The 22,746-nt window shown below is 41.4% G+C and overlaps 1 protein-coding gene and 11 non-coding genes across 17 annotated transcripts in view; all 12 read left to right on the forward strand.

The window, feature by feature from the left end:
• The window catches only part of LOC127361717 (cytoplasmic dynein 2 heavy chain 1), a 150,939-nt gene that overhangs the window by 59,180 nt on the left and 69,013 nt on the right, over window positions 1–22,746 (forward strand). For 5 of the 6 annotated variants that reach the window (XM_051396538.1, XM_051396542.1, XM_051396540.1 and 2 more), the window contains 6 exons: window positions 2,194–2,283; window positions 7,713–7,778; window positions 7,882–7,932; window positions 8,032–8,085; window positions 9,114–9,245; window positions 9,699–9,771. In XM_051396538.1, coding sequence (XP_051252498.1) covers window positions 2,194–2,283; window positions 7,713–7,778; window positions 7,882–7,932; window positions 8,032–8,085; window positions 9,114–9,245; window positions 9,699–9,771 — 466 coding nt within the window. Of the gene's footprint in view, window positions 1–2,193; window positions 2,284–3,556; window positions 5,580–7,712; window positions 7,779–7,881; window positions 7,933–8,031; window positions 8,086–9,113; window positions 9,246–9,698; window positions 9,772–22,746 lie in introns of those variants that run through there. The other variant, XM_051396544.1, reaches the window with a different exon arrangement.
• Window positions 12,705–12,777, forward strand: trnam-cau (transfer RNA methionine (anticodon CAU)). Its single transcript has one exon. It is a non-coding gene; the product is annotated as a tRNA-Met (tRNA).
• On the forward strand, window positions 13,193–13,265 carry trnam-cau (transfer RNA methionine (anticodon CAU)). Its single transcript has one exon. It is a non-coding gene; the product is annotated as a tRNA-Met (tRNA).
• On the forward strand, window positions 13,780–13,853 carry trnam-cau (transfer RNA methionine (anticodon CAU)). The gene has a single exon. It is a non-coding gene; the product is annotated as a tRNA-Met (tRNA).
• On the forward strand, window positions 15,727–15,799 carry trnam-cau (transfer RNA methionine (anticodon CAU)). Its single transcript has one exon. It is a non-coding gene; the product is annotated as a tRNA-Met (tRNA).
• trnam-cau (transfer RNA methionine (anticodon CAU)) lies at window positions 16,988–17,060 on the forward strand. The gene has a single exon. It is a non-coding gene; the product is annotated as a tRNA-Met (tRNA).
• trnam-cau (transfer RNA methionine (anticodon CAU)) lies at window positions 18,123–18,195 on the forward strand. The gene has a single exon. It is a non-coding gene; the product is annotated as a tRNA-Met (tRNA).
• On the forward strand, window positions 19,001–19,073 carry trnam-cau (transfer RNA methionine (anticodon CAU)). The gene has a single exon. It is a non-coding gene; the product is annotated as a tRNA-Met (tRNA).
• Window positions 20,367–20,439, forward strand: trnam-cau (transfer RNA methionine (anticodon CAU)). Its single transcript has one exon. It is a non-coding gene; the product is annotated as a tRNA-Met (tRNA).
• Window positions 20,964–21,036, forward strand: trnam-cau (transfer RNA methionine (anticodon CAU)). The gene has a single exon. It is a non-coding gene; the product is annotated as a tRNA-Met (tRNA).
• trnam-cau (transfer RNA methionine (anticodon CAU)) lies at window positions 21,718–21,790 on the forward strand. The gene has a single exon. It is a non-coding gene; the product is annotated as a tRNA-Met (tRNA).
• Window positions 22,495–22,567, forward strand: trnam-cau (transfer RNA methionine (anticodon CAU)). Its single transcript has one exon. It is a non-coding gene; the product is annotated as a tRNA-Met (tRNA).

Raw genomic sequence — 22,746 nt, forward strand, 5'->3', positions numbered from 1 at the left:
TTTGCATTGTAAATTTTCTCAGTTTACCTGCAATTGGCAGATTAGCAAAAGAGTTCATTTTGGACCCTGTGCACTCGTGTAATGTACTTCCAAAACTATTTCCCATAAAAGGCTGTGTGCGTTAGGTTGGAATTAGGTCATGTGTTACTTTGAGAGAAAAAACAAACTATTAAGTATAGAGGAACAGCGGAACATCTGAATTATTCATTTATTTTACTTTCCCAAGTTATAGACATAAATGTATATAGTATCATTAGTCAACAATTTTTGTGTCAGTTGTAGAAGTAAAAGTGTTTGTACAATTGGTACAAACATCAATGCATTTTTGAGGGCACATTGCGACAGACCTGCTGTATTCTTTTGTTGTTAGAGAATATTTAGTTGAGGGCAGTTATTTTTGATAACCTGAGCTTAATTAAATTTACTTTATTTCGATTATTTTACATGATTTTATATCAGTTGAGGTCAGCTCTGCTTATTTAAGCTTATTTTTGTATGTATTTTTGTTTATCTCAGTCTGACCTGTGCAGCTGGAAAGCATCATGGACTGTCTATCGCACTGCTGTTCTCCATCTGAGCCTTAAACACTGTCTGATAACCAGAGCGCACGCACACACACACATACACACACACACACACACACACACACACACACACACACTCAGACACACACACACACACACACACACTCAGACACACACACACACACACACACACTCAGACACACACACACACACACACACACACACACACACACACACACAGGCACACACTAAGGCACACACTAAGGCACACAGACAATGAGTTGAGAGATTGAGCACTAATTCCCCAAATCCTATGTGGGTTGTTAGAGCCAGTGCTGTCATCCAAGAATGTCACCAGGCAGCAGCTGGTCACCACTGTTACGTGTGTGTGTAGGTAGGCTTGTGGACACATTCAGGGAGTGTGGTCAGAATACTCTCCCTTTGTATCTTTTGGTTATTTGTTGTATTGAATGAGCAAGTTTAATTTGCCATGAGTTGCAGATGGTTCCCGAGATCTGGAAGAGGGAATTTTAACCTCTCATTATCTGAAATAATACACTGAACAGTACTCTTATCTGCTCACACACATATACACAAACAAACATGTCAGCAGACACGCACAATGTCTCTGCTCATGCACTGTATAAACAAAGTGCTAACTTTCTCTCACCAAACACAGGTGTTTACATGAAATAAATGCTTTTAGAAAACCTCAAAGAGAGATTCAGGCAGGAGAAACAGAAGGACAGATATGCTTAACTGGGAATATGTGACCGAAAGAGAGAAATCCATCTGGAATTCCTCTTTTCATCACCATTTCCCTCCAGTTTTCTGGCATGTTCTTTATGTGTCTGATTCTCATGCTCTAATTCTTCCGTTTCCCTATTGCTTTTGGATTTTCTTCCTCTTCCTATCTCACCCTAAGGGATGTTTCTATTCCATACCGAATATACAGTCTCTGACAGTTTTACTGCTGTCCCACCCTATCCTAAAATAACTTTAAGGGGAACACCAACAATCTGATGCCTGATCTCTCACTGCGGTAATTTGTATGTCGGAAAGAAAAGAATGAAAGCGTGCAAAAGAGAAGAAAAAAGATGCAGATTAAATGTGTGTCTTTTTGCCTGTTGCTTTCAAATAAAAATGTCGCTGCTAATTTTTTTTTTTCCGGAATCACAAGCACATAAAGCACCAACAAAAATCCCTTATACTTATTCCTTATGCCTCATCTCATTCTTCTTTTTGTACTTACTCTCCTTGTGTGCATGTGTGTATGTACACAGAACAGCCATAACATTATGACCACCTGGCCACCATGGTGGTCATAATGTTATGTACACTATCGCCGGTTCACCGCTTTTCCTTCCTTGGAACACTTTTGATAGGTACTGACCACTGCAGACCAGAAACACCCCACAAGAGCTGCAGGTTTGGAGATACTCTGACCCAGTCGTCTAGCAGTTTGGCCCTTGTCAAAGTCGCTCAAATCCTCACGCTGCCCAATTTTCCTGCTTCTAACACATCAACTTTGAGGACAAAATGTTCACTTGCTGCCTAATATATCCCACCCACTGACAGGTGCCATGATAACCAGATAATCAGTGTTATTTACTTCACGTGTCCGTGGTCATAATGTTATGGCTGATCGGTGTATATGTGTGCATTTTAGGAAGCAGAGAATACCGAAGCCAGGATTGCTGCTTTGGAGGCCAGCTTAAAGAATATGGTGTATGAGTACGTCTGCCGGTCACTTTTCAAGGTAATACACAGACACACACTTCAAAACAAATGTGGTTTTAAGCATCTCTGAAAATTGCTCCTGTGATTTGTATAGGTGATAAGTGGGTAGTAAGAGCAAGTCAGGAATTTTGCTTGATGGGTTGGCATTGCCAATCAGGATCAGTGTGTTTTGCAGTGTTTTAAACAAGATGCCCAACAGTTCTTTTTCATTCTTCCTGACGGCATGGACACTGTGTAATACCTGTAGATGCATCGTGCATAAGACTGCCTTTCTCCTTGCTCTAAAAAATAAGTTGGTGAGCTTCATGCTTCTTTCTGATGAGTCTAGGGTTACCATGTGGCCCAACTCCTAAGTTTATTCCTAAGAAGCATCCTATTTGGCAGATATTGCCTATCCTAATGTCAGCCCACTTTGTCCTGTTCGAGACAGTACGTAGAGGTGTCATCTCTTCTGTAAGTCTGATGCGCTATTTGTTTATTATCAAGGGTACAGGAAGACTCTCGAACTGGGTTGTTAATACCAATCCCAAGCATACAGGCTCAGGGGCCTCCAGGTCCCCTCCGTGAAATGTCATTCAACCAGGGGTGTCTCTACTTCTTGGGCTGCATTGAAGGGTGTTCCACTGAGTGACATCTGTGCTAGCTGCAGCACTTGAGCTTCTTCCTGTACCTTTGCCTGCTTTTACAGAGTTAACATGGCCACCCCTCATCCTGTGGTGACAGCAGTCTTGTCTGCTTATTCGGTCTGTAACTGAGACATGGTGAGGGCAGGTTCTTGTGACCTTACTGGTATGGGTCATCCAGGTATTACATACTGTCTCTGATGGCCAGAATGAAATAAAATGAGAGTTACAAATGTAACAAAGACTCTATGAATTCTGGATGACCCCATTGTCACTCTGAATCGTGTAGCTGATGACTACTGGGTGCCAGGCCACTTTATCAGGTTGCTTGCGTCACCAAGGTCACAAATGTGACTTTGGTGTCTTAGCCTGCTGCACATGTGTGCAATGCATATCTGGGTACTACATTTAAACTTTGGCAGCCATGTAGAATTCACAGAACCTTTGTAAAATTCGTAACTCTCGTTTTAATCCTGTCTTGTTGTTCCTTGTTAAGGAGTCGGCCATAAACATGACTCATCATGAGCTAAAGAAATTTCTCCACTTTTTTTTTGAATAAAAGGTCATTGTGTTTATACATCTAACACTAACTGGTAAAAATTGAAGTTGATCCTGCAAAAGATGTAGATTTAATTAATCTTACAAACACACATTTACATTTTATTTTAGGTGACTTCTGGTCGGTTGGCTGATGTGCTCTCATCGGACCAAAATCTCATTGGGGACAGTCGAGAGATATTGTGGGAATGTTAAGCCTAATTAGAAGTCAACTAAATAATGAGAGAAGTAGTTTTTATTCATGTTGCTTTCTCTCGATCTGTAGCGTTTTATACTGCGTTTGTTTTGGTGTGGTTCCTAAGCCCATTTTGCTCCGCTAACCTCGCTGGTATGTGCCAAGCCCCCAGGAAGAGAGCTGGGCTTTGAAGCCAATTTGAAATAGTGGCCAAACGTTGTATAATTACAGCAGTGGCGTCCGTCATGCACACTAGCCCCAAAAGACGTTTTCCCATAAAGTGGGAAGTGGCTGTAAAATGTGGATAAATTTTTTTGAGCGTCACAACCCCTGCAAAGTGACTTCAAATAATTTGATCCATTCAGTCAATCTAGGTGATTCGCAAGATTAAATTATTTATCCCTAGTTAATGTAAGGTTAAACCGGAAGTTAGCCGGCTCAGCCAGCGGAAGTCTCTTGTATGTATTTGTCTGGGTAATGAGGCTTTTTTGGCTTCATGCACCACTGAGCAGTTTTCATAAGAATAAGCGGAGCACTGCCTCCAACGCTGTATCCATTTCTCTTTATACATCCATGGAGTGTGCGTGTACCATTGGTGTGTACGCATGCCTGTGTGTTGCTGATATATGTAAATGTACTTGATTGACATGTCCTAAAGGTAACAATATAGCTATCTGTGAAAAATAAATGCTCAAACTGCAGGAAATCATTTCCTTTGAAAGAGACGATTTAGTTAACATTGAAATTACATGCAGATTTTTCGCACAAACCAGTTGATTGGTTGAGAATAGTTAGAATTCAGTCGACCAAGATTTTCTTTGATTGACCATAGCCCCAATTAACTGCAATATGGACAGGATACCTAAAAAGTAATGTAATGTAATTATGTCGTAATGTAAGGTTGATTGGTCTCCAGTGAAAGTAGTAGCATAGTAGTAATCTTATTGATCGTTTAGACCAAATGCACAATCAGATTTACAAACTTATACAATCAAAGCCTTGCAACTAACACAGTAATGAAGTGTCAAATATTGACTAACAGAGCAATCATTGCATCGATCTGGCAGTCAATGGTAAATGTAATTTCTCTGACTTTTGTGTGTGTGGGTGTGTGGGTTGCCTGTATGGTAATGGAAGTTTCAGGCAGAATCAGGGCGGCTGTTAACTGCTGATCACGTCTGTAGGCTGTCAACCCAGCAACTGCACAAAAGCACACACAGGCACACACATGTACATGTAGACAGCAGAAGTGCAGTTATTAGCAGAGATAAAACATTGGACTATATTATCACTGCTCCTGTCAACACTGTCTGTGCTACAAAAGAGATGACCTAAAGGGGGAGAGGAGATAGGAGGGAGAAGGGGTCCAATGAAAAGATAAAGGTGGATAATGAGCGAGAGAGGACACAAAATAGGGAAAGCATAATGGGAGAAAACAAGAGAGAGGAGAGGAGAATCAAGATAAGAAAACATCATGATATAAACATCTTTGAAAAAGAATAAACATACCACCCCATATTTTTAGAACATCTGTATTTTTATGGCAGTGGTAGGCACATAGACTACTCTCTATTTATGTTAAATTCCACCACAAACACAACTGATTCAGTTTAATAAGGTATTGATTGAATTTGACTAGACACATCAAATCTGTGTTAAAGAATCTCCATCAAATATTGATTGTTGAACCTCTCATGAACTTTGTCCAAATAAATGTCCTGAGTGAGAATGCTTTAATTTGAGATTAAAATGAAATAGGGCCCTACTATCCATAGAGAACATGCAACAATAACAACTTGAAACCATCAAAGATGGAAAATAACATTGTATATCTGTGTGTGTTTAATGTACATTAATGTCTATGCGCAAACACTTGTTAGGTAAGCTCTTCATGTACTCTATGCCCATGTGTGGGGTGGCAGTTATAGGCATTCAGGAGGCTAACTGTGTGTGTATGTGTGAGAAATTGGCTTCACCTCTCCGGTACATGCAGCATTTTGAGTTGTAATGATGTGCTGAAGTGTGACATGTTCCAGGTTGTACTTTCTACTGAGGTTCCTGGTCTGTCAGAGCATCAGTATGACAGCAGTTCACACAAACACTCACAGACTTTTATCCTCATTTGCTTCCTTTCTCTCTGACACATATATGCATACACTTGGAAAAAAACATCCAGACACATACACACAAAAAACCAGGACATTGTGCCATTCTTTGTTTGATCAGTCATATCATATTGCTCGGCTCTTGGTTCAACAGCGTGCCCTGTCACTTCAGTAGATGGAGTTGAACTTGGCAGCTTGGTGTAAATCACCCAGACATCAGATCAAGAGACAAACCGTGGAGAGGGTCGGAAAGAGGGCATGGTAGTGAAGAGCTCCAGTCCAAATGTAGCCTGAAGGTTAGCCTCATCGCAGCTCAAGCTGGTCCTACAGCTGTTGGTAAACGTACAGAATATAATATTAGGGACAGCAGATGCAGAAATTGTAGAAATACTATTTTGTTTGTTTTTTCTGTTTATTTTTTAGAGGAGTGTGATTGTCTGACCATTTTAAATTGAAGAAAATTAGATTCTTTTCCATTTTGTTGAGTTATAAAAAAAGATATTCATGTGATCTGGAGGTGGGACAAAGGAAGCCTCTTTTTGTCCGCATCCTGGGCTCGCTATAAATTTGCCCTGAAGGTAAAAGTACATATTCATTGTGCCTCAGTTTGTGGGTGTAGGTGTAGACCCTGTCTTTGTGACAACAGCTTGAAATACGAATGATGTGTGTCACATGGTTTGGTGTACCAGTCCCACATGGCTTGGTCCACAAATTGCTCTATAGCAAGTATTACTCTAGTATTCTTGCTTGTAGAACATAGCTTAAGCACTTTGTGGTGGATACACTTGGAGTCCAAATCATCTCATTTGATCATTCGATGCTTTTTCCCTTTGCGTGCTGTCTCTTTGGCTAATGGGGTTTAATCTCTTTACTTTAATCCAGTAACTATTCAGTAAGCACATCTGAATGATTATAGCCATTGTGGTTGCAAATAGGTTTTCTCAGACTGCCTACCATCTCCCTCATGTACCTGATTTTCACAATGTGTATATCTGGTAGCAGTGATAGCAGTTACGGTGAATAGCCAAATTGATTAGATTAACACAGTCACTTGACTTATTTCCACTGCACAAAACACAACAGTTTTGAGACGTATTACAGAATTGCACGATACTTCTAAATTGGCAGACAGTTGTTAAGTACATAATATGAAATTTGCATTAATATCAGATTTTTAAATATACATGCCCGGCACAGTATCAGTGTGGCTATATTTCATTGTGATTGTTATTAGGTGCACTGTCTGTTATTAATTTTGTACAATAAGTATTGTGGTGGTGTTGACTGGAGAAAAAATTCACACTATTCACACAAGTTAATTTAACAAGTCAGGTATTTTTAGTTGTAGCAAAAATGCCATAAAGTATTACAACCAAGCAAACATGCAGGAAATTGAAGAACCAGGTTAGCTGTACTGCACTATTGTAGCTCCTATATACGCTGTCTTTCTATCTGTCTTTAAAATCATTTACAGCATATATTTGATGTTTGTGTAAATTTGCTTGCTGCATTCTTTCTCATTGCTTTCTCTGTTTATCCTCCTCTTTTTGCCATATTCAGTGTATAGTGTCTGGTCACTGTCTTTGTGTTTCTGCCTGGGTGGGAGTGGGATAAGCATCTTGATTAGTGGCAGTTTCTGTTATCTCTCTCAAACTCTTACCAGCAGACAAGAAAGACTGAGAGACAGGCTCGAAGAGAGAGAGTATATAGGGATGATAGAAAAGTTCTTGAAATCCCCAGGGCTTTTTTTTTGTCAGTGTGTAGCAACCCTTTACAAGCCCTTTAGTTAGGCAGGCTGAGCTGCGTATCATGCAATGGGAATAAGAGTGTGTTTGTCCTCTGACTGGAAGAGATGCTAACATTTTGTGCTCCACCATGACTTTCTTTGTTTGCAGTTTGGTTTTGAGCAGAGCAAAATGGCATGTTCTCATATGTGACTCATATGTGTGAGTATCAGTCTCTCTCTCCCTCCTTCTCTCTGTCTCAGGCTGACCAGTTGATGTTTTCTATGCACTTTGTGAAAGGCATGTATCCAGAACTCTTCCAGGAGAGTGTGAGTATATTTAGCATTTCATCAGTACTGATTTCAGTGACAAATTAAGTACAGAAATGTCAGCTTTCAACCTGCCAAATCTTAACACTACTCTTTGCTGTAGGAATGGGATGTTTTCACTGGAGCCATTGTAGGAGAAATGTTTAAGAAAGAGGTAAGAGTGCAGCACTATTCTTCTGAGAATGAGAAAACACCTTTTCTGAGAAAACACTGTACCTTTTCAATCTTTCACTTACACCTCTCCTCTTTGCAGGAGTTCCCTTCTTGGATTGATCAGGAGAGGCATGGAGCAGTGGCCATTTTTAAAGTAATGATATACACACTGACATACACAAACATACACACTCAACTTATAATATGTACATTATTACGCCATTCGCTGCATATACAATGTGTGACAAAAGCACATTAATGCTTAAAGAGGTACTGTACCGTAAAACACGTTTTTTGAGTAGTAAATTGAATGATATTACTATACTGTGATGAAACACATCAATGTTGGTGTTAAAATTTACATTATTACCAAATGTATGAAAATCTGCATATTGTGGGTTAAAAATGGCTCAACATTGATGTAAAATTACCCTACATTTTAAGGCAATTGATAGAGGTCGGATGACTCCATGTCACAACATTTCTATATAAAAACAGTGTTAACACCCTCTAATCAGAGGAGGGCAGCCCACTTCCCCTAACCTCTGCTAGTCTGTAAAACTGCTGCGCTCATTTTTAAATGTATACTGATTGAGATGCATCATTCACAGGAGTTTAGGCTAGTTTTTGCGAACTCTCTACTTAGTATTTTTATATTGTGACACAGTGGTTCAGACTTGTGCTTTAGATGACTGTAGTAACACCACCGGACTGCAGTGTGTACCTTGATCCCACACATTGACAATGCCCTCACTGTATGTCACTAGCTCAGCTACAACACAGGTACCACACAGAAACTTTTACAAACAACTGTCAACTGTGCTTCAAGCGACTTTAGAATCTCTGGCAGACTCTCTGTGTTTCCAGCGTGGACATGGAGAGCCTGACAGCAGATGCTCATTAGCTCTGACTACTACCTCGGTGTTTCTCTGTCAGTCACTCTGGTTGGTGTCGAGGCCACGCCCCCTAAAGGTCACAGTCCTTTGCAGGTCTTTGATGCATTTTTTAAAATTTGCTGAGAGGGAGGGAACTAGCAGAACTGAAGGGTTACACTTTAATTATGTACACAATCATTTTCACAGTCGACATAAAAAAATAAAAGTTTTTAATAATAAAGAAGTTGTAATGTTATTTTCTGACCTGTTTTTCACCCTTTTAACTTTTGTCATCCTTCATTTACAGGCTACATTCCCAGCCATCTACCAGTCCTTGTGTTTGAGTGACTCAGACCTTTGGCTGTCCTTCTCACAGAGCTCACAGTGTGAACAGGAAATCCCATCCTCCATTGCCAAGAAGATTACTCCCTTCCAGCAGGTCAGCTTTCAATCAAAAACCAGTCATTTCATCAGCCAGATGGCACAACTTATCATTATTTACAGAGTATATCAAAAGTCTACACACACACACACACACACACACACACACACACACAAACACACACACACACACACACCCTCCTTCCGTGTGGTTTGAGATTGAATGAAGATTTAGCTGATCTCATTTCAAAGCATGACCAAGCCAGAAGCCACTCAACACTAAAGTCAAGTATGCACACTTGACTATCAAACCAAAGGACTTACTCATTTACTTTGTGTTTTGTGTTCTCAAAAAAAAAAAAAAAAAAAACATCTTAAAGCCTCTGTGAATTTGACAGTTGGTATGTATCCAAATTAGGCAGTTTTTTTGGAATGCCTTCTGTCTATCAAGTTTTAATACCTGTTGTTTTGTTTCTTGCTCAGTTTATCCTTTTCTGTTTGCTCTCCCCAGCTGTTACTGGTTCAGGCAGTCAGACCAGACCGACTGCAGAGTGCCATGGCAGCATTTGCCACCCAGGCCCTGGGTAAGTTCTTTCATGTTATCATTCATATCATCATATTTTTATTAGTTCAATCGATGTTGCCTAAACAGGCTGGAGTTGAGCTCAGTACCATTCTACTGTGGCAGACTAGAATACACATTACACACATTCATTATTCACAGTTACCAACTAGAAAACAACAAAAACAAATCACATTCAAAACATATTCATGCTGCCCTCTAGGCACCTGGCTGCTTTGGAAATGGGTCTCATCTTTTGTGATATTTCATAAGGTTTCTCTTCTTTCCTTGTTTGCTCTCATTTGGTCAGACTAAGACAAGTGTCACTTTGATGCCACATATCACTTCTTATGCACACCTTAGAAGTATAATGCAGATGTTGAAGGTAATAAACAACAACAAATACATCGGCTAAATGATAAACTGAAGCTGTATTCAAGTATGACGAGCTTTTGAAAAATGTGAACAACATGATTTGTGTTTGTTCTGATAAAGGTTCAGTAAATCTTTGCCCTTCTGAGATTGAGTGTGATTGCTCTGAATAATGAAGTGTAAACATCATGAAAGACTAGATCCTCCTTTATCCCTTTTGGTATGGAAAGATGCTTTGTTTTTCATAAGCACCTTCTGCCTTCACACTCCACTCAAGCAAAATATTCTCAGACAAGGCTTTCATTCTGGATTTCTGAGCAATACTTCAGTCATCAATGGAGTGATTTTTTTCCATGATAGTCCTCTCCATCCGTTCTCTTTATATGTCTTTCATAACTCTGACAATGCCACTGTCCTTGAGTAAATGCCACATACACAACACACACACACACACACACACACACACTGCTCTCATTGTCTCTTTCTCTCTCCTAAACTGACAAAAACACACATTCGAGCATGCACTTGCTCACACACGCACACACACACACACACACACACACACACACACACACACAACACACACACACACACACACACACACACAGAGTTATGATGTTGTTAGAGAGTGGTTAGTTTATTGTGCTTAATGAGCCCATTCATTCAGTCCAGATAATCCTAATGGTGTGTTGGCTTCTAACTGCACTATCTGGGACGCTGTTAATTGGTGTCAGGTGAAACTAATATGCAGGTGTTAATGTATGTGTATAAAACTAATTTTCAGTTGTGTGTGCTGTGTGACAAAACACGCTAATTGACTTCTGAAGTTTTTTAGGTTTATAGGTTCTGCCTATGTTAGCTGTGTAGGGTTGTTTTGTTTGTGTGAACAAGAGCAATGTACATTCATCTGTCCATCAATATGTCTCAGCATTATTTGTTTGTGTTTGTGTGTGTGAGATATTGGCCATTTCTGAGCTTCTCACCATCCATTTAATCACTAATGCTAAAAGTAATTTTCCAGACAATTTAGCTTGCGAGTTTAAAAAAAAACCCAACAACAAACAAAATTCTTAAAAGTTGCTACTCTGATTAGATTAAGACATTTTACAAAATAAAATCATGTGAAACATTTACAACACAACAACTGACCATTATGAAGCTTTTCATTTCTAGTGAATTCTGGGTTGTCTTAATGTTTGGCCTATGTCTGAACATCTCTGAACTAAGTTATTAGTTATTATTGTGTTTGTCACACATTTTACCAAATACAAATTAAAAAAAAGCCTTACTGGGTGTGTTAACCTTGGGGAAATCTATGTGCTTTGGACATCAGCATCAATGTCATATGAATATATTATCAATTAAGGCCAAACATTACCTATTTTAATGAGAAAAACCACCCCAAAAATATAATTTAAATTGTGCTGTTCCAATGGTTTTTGACAGTAAAGTAAACCTGTATGAGTTTTTTATGACATCAGGTAACCAGTAATATTGGTTATTAGACTTTAGCCAAATTAGTTTTATTTGAATATTTAGCTTACAGCTCTTAAATCACCATTGTTATAATATATTGTTAAATTTTAATCTTTGTTTTACACCATCCAGCGTAACTGTCACCATACCTCACACTTACCCATGCACACACATTCACCTCTGACTACCACATGCTCTGTAGTTTTTCTTTGTTGTAGTTCTACTCTGGTGTTTCCCTTGACCTGGGCTCCCCTCCTTTTGTCAGTGTTCAGCTCTTAAGCCAACATGGACGAGAGGTTTTGAAAATGTACAAGTGGACGTTTTGTCAGTTGTTTCTGAGCTCAAGGATAAGCTGAATGGTTATTGCTCAAATTTTTAACATGTGACAAGGCCTCTATTAACGCTCTCAGTCCAGCATCTCTCCTACTCATCTTTGTATTCATCTTTGTTGTACACCATCCTGCTTAAATCTGACACCATACCTCACGCTCGTCCATGCACACACATTCCCCACTAAGTAAACTGACTACTACCACATGCACTGTATTATTATTTCTTGTTATTATTTTTGCTATATTGTTAGTATTGTGTTTCATTCAACTATATATACCTATTAGACATTTGTGTGTAATTTTGTCATGATCAGCGTTTGAATACTTGAGTTATAGCCAAACATTTTACCTTTTACCACCATAATCTAATCAGTTCATCCTTTAATAATTTGAAAAAATTCCCTCAAAGCGATTCTGACATATCTCATTGACGAGAATGGGACAAATTGATGGGCAGCCACTAAAATAGAATACCTCTGTCCACAGCACTGTTGTCAACACGGAGGAATTTGGGATAATGGAAAGTCTTAACATCTTCAGTTTCATGTCAACTGAGCAGTTCCACTCATGAAAACTGTGATCCTACTGCCTTGTTTGCGGAGTAGGCAGACGTATCACGAAATCGAGTTGCTCCACAGTTGCAACTGTGACAACTGGGGTTGATGTCGTCGCACAGCCTTGTTTGCAGAGTAGGTAGACGTTTCACGAAATCGAGTGTCTCCACAGTTGCAACTGTGACAAATTCTCTTGATCATAAATATAACAGTTTTTTTGAGCCTCGTTGGCGCAGTAGGCAGCGCGTCAGTCTCATAATCTGAAGGTCGTGAGTTTGAGCCTCACACGGGGCATGAGTTTTAAAGTCCGATGACCACACAATGCAGTAGATATTTAAAAAAAATAAAAACCATACAATTGATGCCAAAAAATCTCGTAGTCTTACAAAACCATCATACCAATACACCACCATTCAATCAGGATTGTTTTGTTTTGTTGTTTTGCGTCTGCTATGGCCCTCTTGCTGCTGTGACAACATGTCAGTGACAAAAGTGTATATTTCCAAAGCCTCGTTGGTGCAGTAGGCCATTTTGTCAGTTGTTGTGTTCGAGGTCGTGAATGAACTGTCAAGTTGAATAATTGTTGTTCACCTTTTGTGGACGTAGAGCTCCTACTGCCTTGTTTGCAGAGTAGGCAGACGTATCACGGAATCGAGATCGCTCCACAGTGTGAGAAATTCTTTCGATCATAAAAATAACAGTTTTTCGAGCCTCGTTGGCGCAGTAGGCAGCGCGTCAGTCTCATAATCTGAAGGTCGTGAGTTCGAGCCTCACACGGGGCATGAGTTTTAAAGTCCGATGACCGCCTAATGCAGTAGATATGTAAAAAACAGGAAAACCATACAATTGATGTCAAAATCCCTAGTCTTAAAAACTTGTTTCACAAGCCTCGTTGGTGCTGTCGCGCCGTTTTGTCAGTTGTTGTGTTCGAGGTCAGTGATGAACTTTCAAGTGGAATGATTGTTCTTCACCTTTTATGGACGGTAGAGCTCCTACTGCCTTGTTTGCAGAGTAGGCAGACGTATTACGAAATCAAGATTGCTCCACAGTTGCAACTGTGACAACTGGGTTTGATGTCGTCGCACTGCCTTGTTTGCAGAGTAGGCAAACGTATCACGAAATCGAGATGCTCCACAGTTGCAACTGCGACAACTGGGGTTGTTGATTTCGTTCACAGTACTGCCTTGTTGTTGCCAAAGTAGGCAATGACTGTCAAGTTCAGATCATCTTTATCGAGTGTCTCCACAGTTGCAATTGTGACAAATTCTGTAGATCATAAAAATGACATTTTTTCGAGCCTCGTTGGCGCAGTAGGCAGCGCGTCAGTCTCATAATCTGAAAGGTCGTGAGTTCGAGCCTCACACGGGGCATGAGTTTTAAAGTCCGATGACCACACAATGCAGTAGATATGTAAAAAAAATAAAAACCATACAATTGATGCCAAAAAATCTCGTAGTCTTACAAAACCATCATACCAATACACCACCATTCAATCAGGATTGTTTTGTTTCGTTGTTTTGCGTCTGCTATGGCCCTCTTGCTGCTGTGACAACATGTCAGTGACAAAAGTGTATATTTCCCAAGCCTCGTTGGTGCAGTAGGCCATTTTGTCAGTTGTTGTGTTCGAGGTCGTGAATGAACTGTCAAGTTGAATAATTGTTGTTCACCTTTTGTGGACGTAGAGCTCCTACTGCCTTGTTTGCAGAGTAGGCAGACGTATTACGAAATCAAATTGCTCCACAGTTGCAACTGTGACAACTGGGTTTGATGTCGTCGCACTGCCTTGTTTGCAGAGTAGGCAGACGTATCACGAAATCGAGATGCTCCACAGTTGCTACTGCGACAACTGGGGTTGTTCTCGTCATACTGCCTTGTTTGCAGAGTAGGCAGACGTATCACGAAATCGAGATGCTCCACAGTTGCAACTGCGACAACTGGGGTTGTTGTCGTCATACTGCCTTGTTTGCAAAGTAGGCAAACGTATCACGAAATCGAGATGCTCCACAGTTGCAACTGTGACAACTTCTCTCGATCATAAAAATAACAGTTTCTTGAGTTTCGTTGGCACAGTACGCCGTTTTGTTAGTTGTTGTGTCCGAGGTCGCGAATGAACTGTCAAGTTCAATGATTGTTGGTCACCTTTTATGGACGTAGAGCTCCTACTGCCTTGTTTGCAGAGTAGGCAGACGTATCACGAAATCGAGATGCTCCACAGTTGCAACTGCGACAACTGGGGTTGTTGTCGTCATACTGCCTTGTTTGCAAAGTAGGCAAACGTATCACGAAATCGAGATGCTCCACAGTTGCAACTGTGACAACTTCTCTCGATCATAAAAATAACAGTTTTTTGAGTTTCGTTGGCACAGCACGCCGTTTTGTCAGTTGTTGTGTCCGAGGTCGCGAATGAACTGTCAAGTTGAATGATTGTTGTTCACCTTTTGTGGACGTAGAGCTCCTTATGCCTTGTTTGCAGAGTAGGTAGACGTTTCACGAAATCAAGTGTCTCCACAGTTGCAACTGTGACAAATTCTGTCCATCATAAAAATATTGTTTTTTCGAGCCTCGTTGGCGCAGTAGGCAGCGCGTCAGTCTCATAATCTGAAGGTCGTGAGTCCGACCCTCACACAGGGCATGAGTTTTAAAGTCCGATGACCACAAAATGCAGTAGATATGTAAAAAAAATAAAAACCATACAATTGATGTCAAAAAATCCCGTAGTCTTAAAAAACTTGTTTCACAAGCCTCGTTGGTGCTGTCGGCCGTTTTGTCAGTTGTTGTGTTCGAGGTCAGTGATGAACTTTCAAGTGGAATGATTGTTCTTCACCTTTTATGGACGTAGAGCTCCTACTGCCTTGTTTGCAGAGTAGGCAGACGTATTACGAAATCAAATTGCTCCACAGTTGCAACTGTGACAACTGGGTTTGATGTCGTCGCACTGCCTTGTTTGCAGAGTAGGCAGACGTATCACGAAATCGAGATGCTCCACAGTTGCAACTGCGACAACTGGGGTTGTTGTCGTCATACTGCCTTGTTTGCAAAGTAGGCAAACGTATCACGAAATCGAGTGTCTCCACAGTTGCAATTGTGACAAATTCTGTAGATCATAAAAATGTCAGTTTTTTTTTTTATTTTTTTTTTTTTTTTGGGTGGGGAAATTTAATTTAGTGTTTTTTTTCTCTTTTTGGTTAATGCCTGTTCAGTAACCCCAAAGTGTGAAAAATTTTCTCTATTATAAAAAAATTCACCTCGTTGGCGCAGTAGGCAGCGCGTCAGTCTCATAATCTGAAGGTCGTGAGTTCGAGCCTCACACGGGGCATGAGTTTTAAAGTCCGATGACCACACAATGCAGTAGATATGTAAAAAAAATAAAAACCATACAATTGATGCCAAAAAATCTCGTAGTCTTACAAAACCATCATACCAATACACCACCATTCAATCAGGATTTTTTTGTTTTGTTGTTTTGCGTCTGCTATGGCCCTCTTGCTGCTGTGACAACATGTCAGTGACAAAAGTGTATATTTCCAAAGCCTCGTTGGTGCAGTAGGCCATTTTGTCAGTTGTTGTGTCCGAGGTCGCGAATGAACTGTCAAGTTCAGTGATTGTTGTTCATCTTTTATGGACGTAGAGCTCCTAATGCCTTGTTTGCAGAGTAGGCAGACGTATCACGAAATCGAGATGCTCCACAGTTGCAACTGTGACAACTGGGTTTGATGTCGTCGCACTGCCTTGTTTGCAGAGTAGGCAGACGTATCACGAAATCGAGATGCTCCACAGTTGCAACTGCGACAACTGGGGTTGTTCTCGTCATACTGCCTTGTTTGCAGAGTAGGCGACGTATCACGAAATCGAGATGCTCCACAGTTGCAACTGCGACAACTGGGGTTGTTGTCGTCATACTGCCTTGTTTGCAAAGTAGGCAAACGTATCACGAAATCGAGATGCTCCACAGTTGCAACTGTGACAACTTCTCTCGATCATAAAAATAACAGTTTTTTGAGTTTCGTTGGCACAGTACGCCGTTTTGTTAGTTGTTGTGTCCGAGGTCGCGAATGAACTGTCAAGTTCAATGATTGTTGGTCACCTTTTATGGACGTAGAGCTCCTACTGCCTTGTTTGCAGAGTAGGCAGACGTATCACGAAATCGAGATGCTCCACAGTTGCAACTGCGACAACTGGGGTTGTTGTCGTCATACTGCCTTGTTTGCAAAGTAGGCAAACGTATCACGAAATCGAGATGCTCCACAGTTGCAACTGTGACAACTTCTCTCGATCATAAAAATAACAGTTTTTTGAGTTTCGTTGGCACAGTACGCCGTTTTGTTAGTTGTTGTGTCCGAGGTCGCGAATGAACTGTCAAGTTGAATGATTGTTGTTCACCTTTTGTGGACGTAGAGCTCCTAATGCCTTGTTTGCAGAGTAGGTAGACGTTTCACGAAATCAAGTGTCTCCACAGTTGCAACTGTGACAAATTCTGTCCATCATAAAAATATTGTTTTTTCGAGCCTCGTTGGCGCAGTAGGCAGCGCGTCAGTCTCATAATCTGAAGGTCGTGAGTCCGAGCCTCACACGGGGCATGAGTTTTAAAGTCCGATGACCACATAAATGCAGTAGATATGTAAAAAAAGGAAAACCATACAATTGATGCCACAAAATCCCGTAGTCTCAAAAAACTTGTTTCCCAAGCCTCGTTGGCTCTGTCAGCCCTTTTGTCAGTTGTTGTGTTCGAGGTCAGGGATGAACTTTCAAGTGGAATGATTCTTGTTCACCTTTTATGCCTTGTTTGCAGAGTAGGCAGACGTACGAAAAATTGCTCCAAAGTTTCAACTGGACAACTGGGGTTGATGCCACTGCCTTGTTTGCAGGGCAGACGTATTACGAAATCAAATTGCTCCACAGTTGCAACTGTGACAACTGGGTTTGATGTCGCCGCACTGCCTTGTTTGCAGAGTAGGCAGACGTATCACGAAATCGAGATGCTCCACAGTTGCTACTGCGACAACTGGGGTTGTTCTCGTCATACTGCCTTGTTTGCAGAGTAGGCAGACGTATCACAAAATCGAGATGCTCCACAGTTGCAACTGCGACAACTGGGGTTGATGTCATCGCACAGCCTTGTTTGCAGAGTAGGTAGACGTTTCACAAAATCGAGTGTCTCCACAGTTGCAACTGTGACAAATTCTCTCGATCCTAAAAATAACGAGCCTCACACAGGGCAAGAGTTTTAAAGTCCGATGACCACACAATGCAGTAGATATGTAAAAAAAATAAAAACCATACAATTGATGCCAAAAAATCTCGTAGTCTTACAAAACCATCATACCAATACACCACCATTCAATCAGGATTGTTTTGTTTTGTTGTTTTGTGTCTGCTATTGCCCTCTTGCTGCTGTGACAACATGTCAGTGACAAAAGTGTATATTTCCCAAGCCTCGTTGGTGCAGTAGGCCGTTTTGTCAGTTGTTGTGTTCGAGGTCGTGAATGAACTGTCAAGTTGAATAATTGTTGTTCATCTTTTATGGACGTAGAGCTCCTAATGCCTTGTTTGCAGAGTAGGTAGACGTTTCACGAAATCAAGTGTCTCCACAGTTGCAATTGTGACAAATTCTGTAGATCATTAAAATGTCGTTTTTTTGAGCCTCGTTGGCGCAGTAGGCAGCGCGTCAATCTCATAATCTGAAGGTCGTGAGTTTAAGCCTCACACGGGGCATGAGTTTTAAAGTCCGATGACCACACAATGCAGTAGATATGTAAAAAAAATAAAAACCATACAATTGATGCCAAAAAATCTCGTAGTCTTACAAAACCATCATACCAATACACCACCATTCAATCAGGATTGTTTTGTTTTGTTGTTTTGTGTCTGCTATTGCCCTCTTGCTGCTGTGACAACATGTCAGTGACAAAAGTGTATATTTCCAAAGCCTCGTTGGTGCAGTAGGCCATTTTGTCAGTTGTTGTGTTCGAGGTCGGGAATGAACTGTCAAGTTGAATAATTGTTGTTCACCTTTTGTGGACGTAGAGCTCCTACTGCCTTGTTTGCAGAGTAGGCAGACGTATTACGAAATCAAATTGCTCCACAGTTGCAACTGTGACAACTGGGTTTGATGTCGTCGCACTGCCTTGTTTGCAGAGTAGGCAGACGTATCACGAAATCGAGATGCTCCACAGTTGCAACTGCGACAACTGGGGTTGTTGTCGTCATACTGCCTTGTTTGCAAAGTAGGCAAACGTATCACGAAATCGAGATGCTCCACAGTTGCAACTGTGACAACTTCTCTCGATCATAAAAATAACAGATTTTTGAGTTTCGTTGGCACAGCACGCCGTTTTGTCAGTTGTTGTGTCCGAGGTCGCGAATGAACTGTCAAGTTGAATGATTGTTGTTCACCTTTTGTGGACGTAGAGCTCCTTATGCCTTGTTTGCAGAGTAGGTAGACGTTTCACGAAATCAAGTGTCTCCACAGTTGCAACTGTGACAAATTCTGTCCATCATAAAAATATTGTTTTTTCGAGCCTCGTTGGCGCAGCAGGCAGCGCGTCAGTCTCATAATCTGAAGGTCGTGAGTTCGACCCTCACACGGGGCATGAGTTTTAAAGTCCGATGACCACAAAATGCAGTAGATATGTAAAAAAAATAAAAACCATACAATTGATGCCAAAAATCCCGTAGTCTCACAGAACTCGTTTCCCAAGCCTCGTTGGCGCAGTCAGCCCTTTTGTCAGTTGTTGTGTTCGAGGTCAGGGATGAACTTTCAAGTGGAATGATTCCTGTTCACCTTTTATGCCTTGTTTGCAGAGTAGGCAGACGTATTACGAAATCGAATTGCTCCAAAGTTTCAACTGTGACAACTGGGGTTGATGTCGTCGCACGGCCTTGTTTGCAGAGTAGGCAGACGTATCACGAAATCGAGATGCTCCACAGTTGCAACTGCGACAACTGGGGTTGTTGTCGTCATACTGCCTTGTTTGCAAAGTAGGCAAACGTATCACGAAATCGAGATGCTCCACAGTTGCAACTGTGACAACTTCTCTCGATCATAAAAATAACAGTTTTTTGAGTTTCATTGGCACAGTACGCCGTTTTGTTAGTTGTTGTGTCCGTGGTCGCGAATGAACTGTCAAGTTCAATGATTGTTGGTCACCTTTTATGGACGTAGAGCTCCTACTGCCTTGTTTGCAGAGTAGGCAGACGTATCACGAAATCGAGTGTCTCCACACTGTCGGCCGTTTTGTCAGTTGTTGTGTTCGAGGTCAGTGATGAACTTTCAAGTGGAATGATTGTTCTTCACCTTTTATGGACGTAGAGCTCCTACTGCCTTGTTTGCAGAGTAGGCAGACGTATTACGAAATCAAATTGCTCCACAGTTGCAACTGTGACAACTGGGTTTGATGTCGTCGCACTGCCTTGTTTGCAGAGTAGGCAGACGTATCACGAAATCGAGATGCTCCACAGTTGCTACTGCGACAACTGGGGTTGTTCTCGTCATACTGCCTTGTTTGCAGAGTAGGCAGACGTATCACGAAATCGAGATGCTCCACAGTTGCAACTGCGACAACTGGGGTTGTTGTCGTCATACTGCCTTGTTTGCAAAGTAGGCAAACGTATCACGAAATCGAGATGCTCCACAGTTGCAACTGTGACAACTTCTCTCGATCATAAAAATAACAGTTTTTTGAGTTTCGTTGGCACAGTACGCCGTTTTGTTAGTTGTTGTGTCCGAGGTCGCGAATGAACTGTCAAGTTCAGTGATTGTTGTTCATCTTTTATGGACGTAGAGCTCCTAATGCCTTGTTTGCAGAGTAGGCAGACGTATCACGGAATCGAGTCGCTCCACAGTGTGAGAAATTCTCTCGATCATAAAAATAACAGTTTTTCGAGCCTCGTTGGCGCAGTAGGCAGCGCGTCAGTCTCATAATCTGAAGGTCGTGAGTTCGAGCCTCACACGGGGCATGAGTTTTAAAGTCCGATGACCGCCTAATGCAGTAGATATGTAAAAAACAGGAAAACCATACAATTGATGTCAAAAAATCCCGTAGTCTTAAAAAACTTGTTTCACAAGCCTCGTTGGTGCTGTCGGCCGTTTTGTCAGTTGTTGTGTTCGAGGTCAGTGATGAACTTTCAAGTGGAATGATTGTTCTTCACCTTTTATGGACGTAGAGCTCCTACTGCCTTGTTTGCAGAGTAGGCAGACGTATCACGAAATCGAGATGCTCCACAGTTGCAACTGTGACAACTTCTCTCGATCATAAAAATAACAGTTTTTTGAGTTTCGTTGGCACAGCACGCCGTTTTGTCAGTTGTTGTGTCCGAGGTCGCGAATGAACTGTCAAGTTGAATGATTGTTGTTCACCTTTTGTGGACGTAGAGCTCCTTATGCCTTGTTTGCAGAGTAGGTAGACGTTTCACGAAAACAAGTGTCTCCACAGTTGCAACTGTGACAAATTCTGTCCATCATAAAAATATTGTTTTTTCGAGCCTCGTTGGCGCAGCAGGCAGCGCGTCAGTCTCATAATCTGAAGGTCGTGAGTTCAACCCTCACACGGGGCATGAGTTTTAAAGTCCAATGACCACAAAATGCAGTAGATATGTAAAAAAAATAAAAACCATACAATTGATGCCACAAATCCCGTAGTCTCCCAGAACTCGTTTCCCAAGCCTCGCTGGCGCAGTCAGCCCTTTTGTCAGTTGTTGTGTTCGAGGTCAGGGATGAACTTTCAAGTGGAATGATTCTTGTTCACCTTTTATGCCTTGTTTGCAGAGTAGGCAGACGTATTACGAAATCGAATTGCTCCAAAGTTTCAACTGTGACAACTGGGGTTGATGTCGTCGCACGGCCTTGTTTGCAGAGTAGGCAGACGTATCACGAAATCGAGATGCTCCACAGTTGCAACTGCGACAACTGGGGTTGTTGTCGTCATACTGCCTTGTTTGCAAAGTAGGCAAACGTATCACGAAATCGAGATGCTCCACAGTTGCAACTGTGACAACTTCTCTCGATCATAAAAATAACAGTTTTTTGAGTTTCATTGGCACAGTACGCCGTTTTGTTAGTTGTTGTGTCCGTGGTCGCGAATGAACTGTCAAGTTCAATGATTGTTGTTCACCTTTTGTGGACGTAGAGCTCCTACTGCCTTGTTTGCAGAGTAGGCAGACGTATCACGAAATCGAGTGTCTCCACAGTTGCAATTGTGACAAATTCTGTAGATCATTAAAATAACAGTTTTTCGAGCCTCGTTGGCGCAGTAGGCAGCGCGTCAGTCTCATAATCTGAAGGTCGTGAGTTCGAGCCTCACACGGGGCATGAGTTTTAAAGTCCGATGACCACACAATGCAGTAGATATGTAAAAAAAATAAAAACCATACAATTGATGCCAAAAAATCCCTCGTAGTCTTACAAAACCATCATACCAATACACCACCATTCAATCAGGATTGTGTTGTTTTGCGTCTGCTATGGCCCTCTTGCTGCTGTGACAACATGTCAGTGACAAAGTGTATATTTCCACAAGCCTCGTTGGTGCAGTAGGCCATTTTGTCAGTTGTTGTGTCCGTGGTCGCGAATGAACTGTCAAGTTGAATAATTGTTGTTCACCTTTTGTGGACGTAGAGCTCCTACTGCCTTGTTTGCAGAGTAGGCAGACGTATCACGAAATCGAGATGCTCCACAGTTGCAACTGCGACAACTTGGGTTGTTGTCGTCATACTGCCTTGTTTGCAGAGTAGGCAGACGTATCACGAAATCGAGATGCTCCACAGTTGCAACTGTGACAACTTCTCTCGATCATAAAAATAACTGTTTTTTGAGCCTTGTTGGCACAGTACGCCGTTTTGTCAGTTGTTGTGTTCGAGGTTGTGAATGAACTGTCAAGTTGAATAATTGTTGTTCACCTTTTGTGGACGTAGAGCTCCTACTGCCTTGTTTGCAGAGTAGGCAGACGTATCACGGAATCGAGTCGCTCCACAGTGTGAGAAATTCTCTCGATCATAAAAATAACAGTTTTTCGAGCCTCGTTGGCGCAGTAGGCAGCGCGTCAGTCTCATAATCTGAAGGTCGTGAGTTCGAGCCTCACACGGGGCATGAGTTTTAAAGTCCGATGACCACACAATGCAGTAGATATGTAAAAAAATAAAAACCATACAATTGATGCCAAAAATCTCGTAGTCTTACAAAACCATCATACCAATACACCACCATTCAATCAGGATTTTTTTGTTTTGTTGTTTTGCGTCTGCTATGGCCCTCTTGCTGCTGTGACA

This window comes from Dicentrarchus labrax, unplaced genomic scaffold (genome assembly GCF_905237075.1).
Source record: "Dicentrarchus labrax unplaced genomic scaffold, dlabrax2021, whole genome shotgun sequence".
Lineage (NCBI taxonomy): Eukaryota > Metazoa > Chordata > Actinopteri > Moronidae > Dicentrarchus > Dicentrarchus labrax.